Genomic DNA, 13,154 nt, shown 5'->3' on the forward strand with positions numbered 1-13,154 from the left:
CTGGCTTCAGATCGCAACAGAACACCACACAATTAGCTCCAAAAACAGCACACTCTAAGGGAATTCTCAGCAGGCACATGTTTGGACAAATTCTGTTTCATGAGGTCAACCCTCACACAGCAGCTCATACACCGTGGTAGTGGTCAGTCCTCACAACCAGCCAGCCTGAAGCTCAACTCTACCCATGTATGTGCTAACATCGATCAAGGTCCAAATACAACAGGAGGGCACACATACAACACACAAGGGACACTCCTGCAGCACCCGCCTCAGGTGATCAGGGAGACTTTGCCATTGGGAGCCATGGGGCACCTACTATATAAGGCCATGTTACCAAGGCAGGGAGACACAACAGATCTACATAACACACAAACACAAACACAGAGAGGCAGCCATAATGGAGAGACAAAGAAACATAACCTAAATGAAATAACAAGAGAAATACCCAGAAAAATAAATAAGTAAACTAAATAAAATGGAAGCAAGCAATTTACCAGTTACATAATTCAGAACAATGGTTATAAGGATGCTCAAGAAATGTATAGCTAAACTGAATGAACTTAGTGAGAGTTTTTGATAAGCATAAAAAGGGACAGAAATCATTTTAAAAAGTCAGAAATAGAGAATACATGAGAATGAAGCTGCAGCAGATTATATAAAGCAGAAGACCAGATCAGTGATTTGAAAGAGAAGTTAAAAGAAAACACCCAATCGGAGGAGTAGAAAAATAAAAAACATTAAAATGAGGCTAGTTTAAGGGACATCTGGGACAACACCAGTGTAACAACATCCACATCATTGGGATACCACAGGAGAAGAGAGAGTGAGCAAGAGATTGGAAGCCTATGTGAAAAAATGCCAACTCAAAATTTTCCTAACCTGGTAAAGAAAAAAGACACACAAGTCTAGGAAGTACATAAAGTCCCCAAAAAGATGAACCCGAAGAGACTCACCCCAAGACTTGTAATAAATGAAATGGCAAACATTAAAGATGAAGAGGGAATCTTAAAAACAGCAAGATAAAGACAGTTACCTATGAGGGAGCTTCCATAAGACTGTCAGCTGATTTTTCAACAGAAACATTTCAGGCCAGAAGGAATTGGCATGAAATATTCAAAGTGATGAAAGAGGAACAATCAAGCCTAGTCTAGCCGGCAAGGCTATTATTTGAATTGAAGGAGAAATAAAGAGCTCTCAGACAAGAAAAAGCTAACAGAATTCATCACTATCTAACCACTATTATAAGAAATGTAAAGAAAAATAATTTTTAAGCATAAAAAAGAGGGGGAAAAAGAACATAAATACAGGGTAGGGCAAAAGTAGGTTTTGAGTTGTAAGTATGCAAAACAAGGTTTATTCTCATATTATTATTTATTATTGTATTATTTTTCAGACAACTGTAAACCTACATTTGCTCCATTGTGTATGTATAATAAAATGGAAATAGGCATGTACCTATTAAGAATCACTTTAAATATAAACAGAATAAATACCCCAATCAAAAACATAGGGTAGCTGAATGGGTAAGAAAACAATACCCAGATGTTGCAGTCTTTATTTCTAACTGGTTCTTGAGCATCCTTATGATCATTCTTTTGAACACCATATTTGGTCAGTTTCTTGCCTTCATTTTATTTAACACTTTTTTGCGGGAGATTTCTCCTGTTCATTTACTTGCAGTGTGTTTCCTTGCCTCCAGTTTTGGCTGTCTCTCTGTGTTTATTTCTATGTATTAGGTAGATTCCATGTCTTAAAAATCCGTTACTATTCCCAGCCTTGAAAGTGTTGCCATATATAACAGGTATCTCTGGGACCCAGTGGCACAGTCTTGTTTTTCCACCTGATCTGGATGCTCCAGGACTGTCCTCCTGTTGTGACTGAGTCTTATTTGCTATTGGCCTTTTTGCATGGGATGTCAACACTTACTTGCCTCACTGCGAGGTTCTACCTCAACCACAGTGTATGAACTGCTGTGCAATTGTTGACTGCATGAAAGAGAATTTGCCTCAGCAGGGTCTGGTGCCTGCAAAAATTCCTTTTGGATATACCACTTGGGAAGCTAATTGGATCTTGCTCTGATGTTGTCTGAAACCGACCACTGTGTGTACTGGTTCTGGGCCTCTTGGCAGAGAGGTCAGACACTCTGACCTCTGGTTCTTGGCTGCACCTCTTGGTGCAGACCAGTGTCAGACACTGCCAGTAACTGGCTCTGGACAATCTGTTTGGAGCTACAAGGTGATCCACAGTTATTTGCTCCCTCTTCTGGGCCTGGATATGTGCAGGAAGGACCAAGCTGTATACCAGGGTTGGCTTTTATCAGCACCATGCCAAGAGACAGGTCAGCAAAAGTCCCAAGACATTCTGATATCTTTCTGAGATCCACCCGTCACCTGCCTCCTCCTGCCAGGTGCCTGATAGGCTCAGCGAAAGAACCTCTGATGGTACTCAAATTGCATGAGCTAGGTTCTCAGTGGGCTACCAGGTAAGGGCAAGTGGTGTTCATCAGATTGATACAGGTTCAAACTCAGAGCCAGTGCTGAGTCTGAGGTCACTCAGCAAATGTCCCAGGGTATACCAAGTCTAGCTGCCAGCTCTCAGGTGCCCGCAGACTTTTGTGGAGGAGTGGGGTCTCAAGGAGTCAGCAGGGTGACATCAACAGAGTTTATCAGGCCCAAACAGACCAAGATTTGTCCATATGAAGGGAGTCAGGCATATAGGGGAAAAATGACTCCTGTCCTCGAACCACACAACTCAGTCTGCCTACAGTTCTGCCAGGAGCCCAAGCTTAGCAGAATGGGGCCAACAGGAGTCAGGAGGGTGAGGCTAGTGGATCTTCCATGAGAGGGAGGTACTGGTTAGGTTTGGGAGAATGTCGGGGGAGTTGCCTTGCCCAGAGCCACACAACTCAATCTGTCCCAGCTCTGCCCAGGCCTTGGCAGGGCAGGGCCACCAGGAATTTGGAGGGTGAGACCTTCTGGAGCCAAGAAAGTGAGGTTAGTGGGTCTCTCATAAGGGGAGGTACCACTCAGGGGCACCAGAAAGTGAAGGAACGGGCTCCCACCCCAAAGCCACACTACTCAGTCACTGACACTCCCTGAGTTTGCTCTGACTTCCACACTCTGGCCCAGCCGCTGACTTCTCAGCAGGGCATGAGCTCTGCTGGGCATGACAATAGGTGGTCCAGAGGTAGAGCTATTGCGTTCCCCCAGGCTGATGCCATGTGGAAGGGCATGCTCTACTCGTGAAAGGTGGAGTCTGTGGTGTGGGAGAGGAACTCGGCACAGGGGTCCTAGCAGCTGTCCCCTCAGCTCACTCCCCGAGCTACAAACTTCTGTCCCCCCTCACACAGTCTGCATGGTCCTCTCTCCGCTGGAGCCCAGGGTGAACGGCTGCAAACAGGATTTTGTACATTGGCCCTCGAAGAACATACCCGTATCTCTAGCAGACTCCCTTCCTTCCCTGGAAAAAGAACCCCCACGGATTTCCATAGCCAGATACTACGTGGGTGCCTCTCCCCTGCTCTGGCACTGTGGAGACTAAACTGATGGTCTCCAGAGAAGAAGTCTGGGGGAATTGTGAAGGATTTAAAAAGTGCAAATTGTTAGCTTCAAAGTAGTTTTGGGGATTTAATGTTTAGCATAGGGAGGATAGTCAATAATATTATAATAACACTGTCTGGTGCCCATTAGGTACTTATATTATTCAGGGGATCATTTTCTAAGTTATATAATTGTGACCTGAAATTAATATAAAATCAGGAACAAAAAAAGAGGGGGAAATGTCAGAGAAAATCTTAATTCTTCTGTGTATTTTTTCTTGGCTTACAATTTTGACATCTATACTACCAGTAAAATATTTTAGAGCTATCATGCTAGAAAGTATATTTATGTAGAGAATCGATATATTCAAATAAGAAAATGTACTTCTTTCTATAGATTCTCTACTGAAATATACACAGTACAGTGAGTAACAGCCTTGCTGGTGTTGGACTTAAAAAAAAAAGAAAAAGGAAAAGAAAAACTGGAGTATAGAAGCCAGGTCTGAATATCCTTCTTAGAGATTCAGTGTTCAAAATCAGACTAGATCTCCAAAGCTCCACCCACACTGTGTTGAACACTCATACCTGAGCTCTAAAAGAAAAAGATGTCTAAAAGAAAGACAGCTCTTTCTCTACACGTTCTCAGGATTCTTCTCACTATTCTCTCAGTCCGTGTATTCTCTCAAGAGGCAATGCCTGAGATTTAACTCTATTTCTGCAGACTATTTCAAACAGATGCCATTCTTATTCCAACTCTGGGCTTAAAAGATACTGAAAACTGCCTAGCATTTGGGTAAAGAAAACCGGGACTTGATTTCTTTTGTTCTCTGGAGAGCGTAACTTTTATAAGCCATCATTTACTCAGCAAACAACATGGGAATACGTAAATTCCCCAAAGTACACGTATTAGGCAATGTAACATGGCAAGCACACATAGCGCGGTATCAGTGGCCTTTCTTTTATGTAAACGGTGAAGACACTGTTTTTCTGGTGAAGGGGAACACTGCCTGGCACAGCAAACAGCACGCCGAGTCCATGCATCTAAAACTGGACTTTGGTCCTGCAGAACACTCTCCACTCCACACTGAAGCATGGTGAATTATTTCAGGAATGTTGGGGAGTAGTTGCGGAAGTCGGGAACTGCAGGACGCAAGTCTGAATTAGAAGATGAAACTGCCGAACTCTCCACATGTTAATGTAGTTCTTGGTTTATATTCTCTTTCCTTCATTTCTGATATGTGACATCTATTACGAAGAATATGGTTAGATGTATTCTGTCCCTTGAAAGTTCACCATTTGCAGCGAAACAGAAAAAAAAATTTAAATGGTAAGTTTAAATAAATGCTAGAAAAAAATGCTAATAGTCAAACGTTTCATAATTAGTTTCTTATTTAAAATTTTGATAGCAGAGACAAAAGCCCTTGCGATTCTTTCAGGATTTCTGAATTCCTCATTACCATTTCTTCAAAAATTTCGGAAATATTTGGGCCTTGTATCGGGTCTTCAATTGTTAAGATGAGAAAATGAAAGTATAGAAACTTTATTCAACTTTAATGTTCACGTTCTCATTCAGCAGTGTAGTCAGAACTCAGAAAATACCTTGGGTTTCCTGACATTGCACATTTGTGAAATCTGTAACCCACACTAGACTCAACAGTATTTTAAAAGTATAATTATTTTCCTTTATCCTTTCCTGCCAACACTGGAAATGAATCCAGCTGCAGTTGCATTAGCCGTGCGGCCCTGGTGATAGCACGCAGGAGTGTGGAGCTCGGAGGAAACTAGGCAGGACTGAGCTCCTACAACACTTCTCCTAGGAAGTTCTCTATCACTTGATTAGACACACAAAAAATTGGTTTCTGCTTTGCAGCATTTGGCCACGTCAGAAGACTCATACCTATGAGAATGATTCTTGTTGCCTTGAAAAAGTAATTCTTGAGTCATACATAAGCATGTTTTTTTAAAAAAATTTAATCAATTCAGAAATAACCATGAATATTCACTTCTCATCCGCTTGAGACCCCCAAATATGAACTTAATGTGGCTTGCTTGTTATTGTTTTACAACATGCTGGTGAGCACATAATGAAAGGAATATTATTCATTTAATTTGGGCGAAACGGCTGCACATTTTGGTGTGGCATGTGGCCTCTGTGTGTGTACAGTGACGCCCTGCCACGGGCCAGCGTTTTTGCACTGGCATGTCACCTGGCCGGAGGCGTTTCACATTCTCGAGTTCTCACACTTGTGCTGTCATCCAGCTAACCAGTGCAAGCCAAAGCCGGCAAGCAGGTGGGGCGCGTGCCGAACAGAGACTGGAATGGCATGCCACCCGTCTCTCCAAAGTGCCATAAACAAACAGGGTTTGTTTGGAAATTCCATCTCCTAGTTGCAGTAAACAAGAGTTGATGAAGCATCCAGCAGAGAAATGCCAAACACTTTTCTACAAAAAGAAATTTAAGAAAATAACATAAGCTATCAGGGAAGTGGAGAATAATTTTTCCAATCACCTATTTACTGTTGAGCTGCATTTAAATACAATACGATATAAGGTGATCTGATATTTCATGATATACTATATAAAATAACACATATGACCTAATCACTTATATTTCTAAAACTCAGAGAATACATCTTGGAGGGTATTTTACTATAGATTGCATATTGAAACAACGTAGCTTTTGAGGTTTGTACAATAACTTCAAAGGTGAACATATCATTGTTTTGTAGGAAAAAATTAAATTACAACATAGAAGAATGATTACCTTTTATCACACCCCTACAACTCTAAAAAAACAATTCTTCTATTGTTTTTAAATAGATTTTATTGATTATGCTATTACAGTTCCCCCACTTTTTTCTGTTTTTCTTTTCCCCCCTTTGTACTGTTCCCTACCTCCCACCAGCATTCCCCTCCTTAGTTCAGGTCCATGAGTCATATGTATACATTCTTTGGCTTTTCCATTTCCCATACTATTCTTAACCTCCCCCTGTCTATTTTGTACCTACCATTTATGCTTCTTATTCCTTGTATCTTTTCCCCCATCATCTCCCCCACCGCCTTCCCCCCTGATAACCCTCCGTGTGATCTCCATTTCTATGAATCTGTTCCTGTTCTACTTTTTTGCTTAGTTTGCTTTGTTTTTGTTTTTTTTAGGTTCAATTTTGACAATTGTGCATGTATTGTCATTTTAGTCTTCATATTTTTTATCTTCTTCCAGAAAAAAGTTCTGTGAAATTATTCTCTAGTCTAAAAATTAAAAACTAATGAAATGCATAAAAATGAGATAATGTCCAGTACTGTATCAAAGGTTTCAGCTTTGCACAAACACTAAAACCTTCTGGTGAATTTATAGAGTTAAAACACAGCAACTTTATTTGTAGTGCACTACTGACATTAAAAGATTACCTTAAAACTATGGACTGCTTAGCTTATGATTTAAGATTAAGATTCTGTTTTTCTAAATTAGATCATACACTGTAAATTTTTTTTCCTTTGGTCCTCTTTTTACATCTGTGTATGTAAGCCATATGTTTCTTTATCTCTCTTATATTGATCCTAATTGATTATGGGATTTTTTTCATGTAAGGACACATTATAAAAACTCATAACTACATGAATGATATGTCCAGATTTATTCTTTTTAAATTTTGTTCATTTAAAGTTTCTGTTCAGTGTTATTGTATATTAGTTCCAGGTGTACAGCATCATGATTAGACAATCATACACTTTATAAAGTGTTTCCCTGATATTCCCAGTACCCATCTGGCACCAACAGTGTCATTGACTATATTTCCCATGCTCTACTTTACAGCCCCACGATTATTTTATAATTACCAACTTCTGCTTCTGACTCCCTTCCCCTTTAACACAAACCCACACACAAAAACTTATATATACCAAGAGTTTAGTTGGGAAGCAAGTGGTCAGTACCAAAAAACTAGACTCTAATCCCCAACTCTATCAACTGATTATCGTAATCCAGTTTATGCAGTGGTAATAGAATAATTTTACAGAGACTTTGTCTTTCTACAATTATGGTTCTAAATCAACTGGTTTTATTCCAGTTCAGAATCATCAATTCTCCACACCATCATCTGCAGTGCAATTGTCCTGAGGGTGCTTTAGGAGCTTTTATCGACAAGGTAGAAAATCTGCTCTGATATTTATTAATGAGGCTCCTAGCCTTAATGCTGATGCATCGGTTAGATGGCAAAGAAAAATGAAAATTTTATTGAGGGCAATAGGGATGGTGTCATGCCCTTCTCTTCTCTTTGAAATTGAAACAACTCTAAAAAAGCAATTCTTCTATTGTTTTTAAATAGATTTTATTGATTATGCTATTACAGTTCCCCCACTTTTTCCTGTTTTTCTTTTCTTTTCTTCTATTGTTTTTAAAATTTTCAGTAAATTTCAATTTTAATGTTAAAAAATGGTTAAAAAGTATGGCTGAGAAGTGCTTAAAACATTTATAAAGTGAATAGATCAGAGTGAGAGAGTTTCTTTTCTTTTGATCTCCCAGAGTTGTTGCTAGATCTTTTGTGTATCTATCTCCAAATGTTTAGTCTATCTTATATGTGCAAAATAGGGCATAGATTAAAAACATATCCTATCAATAAAGTTAGGCATATTAGCCTGCATCTTCAAATAGAACAAAATATTCAAATAGTTCCTCTCAGACCATACTAATTCCAATAACAGCTATAAAATATTAAAGGTGGTACAGAAAAAACATATTTGTGGAAATTTTAAAGCATCATGGAGGGGGAGAAATCTGAATATCAGTAAAATTTTGACATGGAGGGAATGTAGAGAATATTTTCAGCAAAGGGAACAGCTTGAGGAAAGATATAAAGTGCCCAGTGTGAGCTTGGGAATTAGCCAGTGGGACAGTTTGTCACTTGGAAAAAACAGAAGGAGAGGAGGGTGAAATAACACTGACGGGCCTGTTTGGCCCAGATGATCAGGGGTGGTCTGGGATGTCAGGCTGGGGAATGCACTCAATAGGCCATGGGAAACACTGAGCTCTATTTATGGTTAGAAAGTGATGTTCTAGGAATTGTTCTTTAAAAAGATTTAGTGCTCAGCGCTGTACAGTCGAGGGTAAATTTGAATGTGGAGAGCAGTTAGATAATATCATAATCTCAGGTAGGTCTAATAGAGTAACAGCCAGATCTGACATCTTTGTAAGCAAGTAGTTATGTAACTTGAGCCAAAAAAAATTAACCTTTTTGGCTCCAGTTTCCTAATTTAGATGATCTTTGAGTTCCTTCGACCATAACATTCACTGATTCAGGGTAGTAGAAAGCTTTGACTAATACAACAAGTATAGTAATGGAAAGTAGAAAATTGGTAGGAGGCACTTGAAGTAGATTCTGTTTGCATTTCTTAGTGGGATCTACACTGATATTTTTGGATCTACAATTCTTTAATATGAAGTCTCAGAATTGCAGATATTTTAGCATCTCTAGTCCCTACCAACTAAATTTGGGTAACACTTTCCAGTCATTACGATAATCCAAAGTCCCACATAGTTTTAAAAGTCCCACATAGTTCTGAATTTTTCCTTGAAGATTATAACTACATGGACTTCCCCTACATACACACACAATAACCACTGGGAGTCTATTTTAACTAATATTTGAATATAGTAGAAAACTGAAAGACTGTTGCTGCCATTAATAGCCAAGGAGAATTAAAAAAAGATTCATGTTGGAAAAGATTACGTTTCATTTTAGACATATTGAAGTTTAAACATTGGTGGCATATTCAGAGACCCCATTTATACATGTGTAGTGAGGAGATAAGAGAAAAAACACCAAAAAAGTTCAATAATTTGTCTATTTGATCTTGAAAGAGAGGAGACATGTTTCTTATTCACCTACTTAGATATTTGTGAAATAATAGGAAGTATCTTGGCTTTGCTGGAATCTGCCTTCTTGTTCACTCCTTCCTGAAACATACTTCAGAATTTCCAAGGAAGAAAAAGAAAATTATCATCGCTTGGACACCGATATATATCAGATGCTTGCCAGGCACATATATTTTATAATGTCCCTGGGTCTCAAGTTGAGTACTTTTCTCAAGGTGACATTGTTAAGTAGCAGAAAAGGAAGATTCAAACCCAGTTCTGTCCATTTCCAAAATGGCAATTAGTTTCACTACAACAATGTGACAGTTAGATCATTTGACTTTCAGAAACCCATTATGACATGAAAATTGGTATTATATATTCATCTATCCCTCCTCGAAGGTCTTCTGAGGCACAATGCCTAGGGCAGAATGACTGGTGGGATAATCAGGCACCATGCTAGGGAGGTGAGTTACAAACCGCTCCATGCATAGATCTCATCCGGGAATACAAGCTCCAGTTTGAGCAAGGGCACGACTATTTAGGCTTGTTCATTTCACTCAAAACACCTTCCCAATAATAAAATAAAATCTTTGGGTTTTTAAAAAATTATTTTTAATATATTTTATTAAAATATAGTTGACATACAATATTACATTAGTTTCAGGTGTATAACATAGTGATTTTAAATTGGTATACCTTATGAAGTGATCACCATGATAAGTCTAGTAACCATCTGTCATGGTACCAAGTTACTATGATATCATTGACTGTATTCCCTGTGCTGTACTTTACATCCTTGTGACTATTTTATAACTGGAAATTTGTACTTCACTCATCCCTCAACCTCCTGGTAAATACCAGTTTGTTCTGTTTTGTTTTGTTTTTTTAGATTTCACATATAAGTAAAATCATACTGTATTTGTCTCTGTCTGACATCTTTCACTCAGCATCATACTCTTTAGGTCCATTCATGTTGCAAAAGGTAACATTTTATTTTTTATTGCTGAATAATATTCCACTGTGTATGTCTGTGTGTCTGCACATATAAAACACCTTCTTTAGCCATTTATCTACTGATGGACACTTAGGTTTCTTTCATATCTTGGCTTTTGTAAATAATGCTGCAATTAACATAGGACCACAAATATCTTCAAATAGTGCTTTCACCCCTTTGGATAAATGTCCAGAAGGGGAATTTCTGGGTCATAAGGTATTATTATTTTTAATTTTTTGAGGAACCTCCATAACATTTTCCATAGTATTGCACCATTTTATAATCCCACCAACAACGTATGAGAGTTCCCATTTGGAAATAGGTCTTTTCGGACATTCTGAACTCTTCAAAACTCAAGGGAGTGTTTTTCCAAAGCTTACTCTTAAGAACAATTTCAACTTGTGTGTCCTTGTTTACCTGGGTGTGGCTTTATCCTACCCATTTTGTACTTGACTATGCATATTGTTGACATGACTCCTGTATCTACATATGATACCTTGGAATGGCAAGGGCTCCATGACATGTATAATTATTGCTTTATGGCCCTAATTATATCTAGTGGGTATTTTGACATACCTGCATTCATACCCCTACTTGCTGTTTTGTATTGAATGCTTCCTTTTTAGCTTTTCTCAGCTATTTTTTTCTTCCTGTAATTCTGATGTCATGTAGTACACACAAATTAGATTTTAATTTTAATTTTTAATCTAGACTCAGTCTTGATATTGTCCCCAAAGCTGTTCTGTTACCTAGAGTAGTAAATTAATTTGCTTTCTTCCCCTGTAATATTTGTGGTCATAATTTTTCTCTTCTTTTCCCTTCAGTTAATACAACATAATCTCTCATTTATACTTCATTGGTGGACAAGTATATATTTGAGAAAATATATGAGTGACTTAAATTACCCCTTGAACACCATTGTTGGTTAAATTAAAATTTACTTCCAATATTTATATAATAGTACTCTGGGTTCATATATACTATAAGCAAAATTATATATTTTGCTATGTTTATAAAAATGTAGCAGTTGCAGGTTAGCCAGACTGAGTTCTGTTCGGTGATAATTTTACTTCTTTTTCATAGTGTTTCCTGTGAAAAGGTATACTTAAAGTTACCCTCCCAAAATGACCCGGGAAGTAACATCTGTCTACTGGCAGTCTCAGGCATCTTGCGTAGTACCTACATGCAGTACATCTTTCAATAAATGTCTATTCTTGAAAAATATGATTCTTGTTAGAATTAAAAACATTTGTGTGGTCCAGATTAGAAGATAGAGAAAAATAGCTGGTTTTGATAGATACATGGAATAGTCCAAATAAAAATTTGAAGTGAAAAAAATATATTAATTTTCTGACTGAGAAATTGTGATATGTGAAACACAGAATTTTTCTTGTATTATTATTTATTAGTTACTGTATTTTTTCATACAAACAGCTGTAAACCTACTTTTGCCCCACCCTGTATATTGAATTGTTTCGTCTTTCAAGGTTGAAGTCAAAATTTGTCTCAGAATCCTATTCCCAGTCTCTCTAGGTATTCACAGTATGGGTGTTGGTCAGAGTGCTATCTTGCTTAGACATCATTATTCTATATTTCTCTTAAACCTTTCATTGTCTTTATGTGTCACAGCTCTCAGATATTCTGGTCTCTCCCCTGTGTAACTCTTTCTTCTCCAAACTTTCCTCGATCACTTTAACATACCACAGAGAGAGAAAGCTGTGAATTTGTGCGCCAAGAAAATGTGAAGTTTTCTTCTAAGTGCTGCATGCATTCTGAACATTTTCTGGTGAATGTTACCCACCCCTCCTGACACTCTCACGCACGCGAAGATCCTGCCATCTAACTCTTCCTTCTCATCCTCGACAACTGCACTTTGGGGTGCATCTCCAGATTTATTCCCAGAGTCCAGCCTTCCTCAATTCCTGGGCTCCTTCCCCATTTCCTTTTGTCTACCTCCATAAATAAGACATTTTTATGCAGAGCAACTTATCTCCTTTTGTGTAACTCTTATAATTCTAGCAGTGTTCTGCAGTGATCTGTATCATTACAGAATTAACATGTATGTATTGGTATGTTATTTTGAGACACAAAATAAAACAGAAAGTAGTCTTTTCTGTTAAAGATAAGATAAATCCAATAAGATAAATCCAATGCCATCTTTGAACTAATGGATTTTTTGCTCTCTGATTAACTGTATATTACTCAAGCTTACACATGCATGTAAATAAAATACATACACATATGTACTTCACTCTCATCCTATTTTATCCCATCCTCTAGCACTTCATCTCTATGTAGTTAATTCCTGTTATAAATTTAAATATTCAGATTTCCCCAAGCTTTACTTAAATTACCAACTAGGTAATGCTAACACTTGCTACTACCATAAGCCTGTTTGCTCCTTGCCCTTGATAATTGACCATTCTGCTCCCACTTTCCTCACCAACCTGTCCTTCCTTAATCCTCTCAACTTGGAATCTTCTATTGCTACCACTCTGATGAAAAGATTTGCCAGTTCTCTTTTCCCAGGGAAACTCCTTTTTTCTTTTTCCTCTCTATTAAAACAGTTTTTTTTTTCACAGTTCTTCCCTGCTGTAGCTTCTCTCGTACTAGGCACCCTAGTTGATTAGGCACAGTGGGTACGCCCTACTTGATTTCGATTCTCATATTTCACCATCCCACACGTTTCCTCTCACTTTTCCTTATTTCATTCTTTAGTGTTCTCCTGCTTCTATTTGACTCAGAAAGAACTCATCCATTTGTTTTGG

The 13,154-nt window shown here is 38.1% G+C and overlaps 1 protein-coding gene across 1 annotated transcript in view; it reads left to right on the forward strand.

Annotated features, from left to right (window-relative positions):
* Positions 1-5,738: 5,738 nt before the first annotated feature.
* LOC118995593 (glyceraldehyde-3-phosphate dehydrogenase-like) overlaps positions 5,739-13,154 on the forward strand; it is a 29,047-nt gene continuing 21,631 nt past the window's right edge. The window contains 1 exon segment of the mRNA XM_037058764.1: positions 5,739-5,829. Within this exon segment, the coding sequence (XP_036914659.1) occupies positions 5,739-5,829 (91 nt within the window).

Source organism: Sturnira hondurensis, unplaced genomic scaffold (genome assembly GCF_014824575.4).
Source record: "Sturnira hondurensis isolate 20B ecotype Veracruz unplaced genomic scaffold, ASM1482457v3 Scaffold0010128, whole genome shotgun sequence".
Lineage (NCBI taxonomy): Eukaryota > Metazoa > Chordata > Mammalia > Chiroptera > Phyllostomidae > Sturnira > Sturnira hondurensis.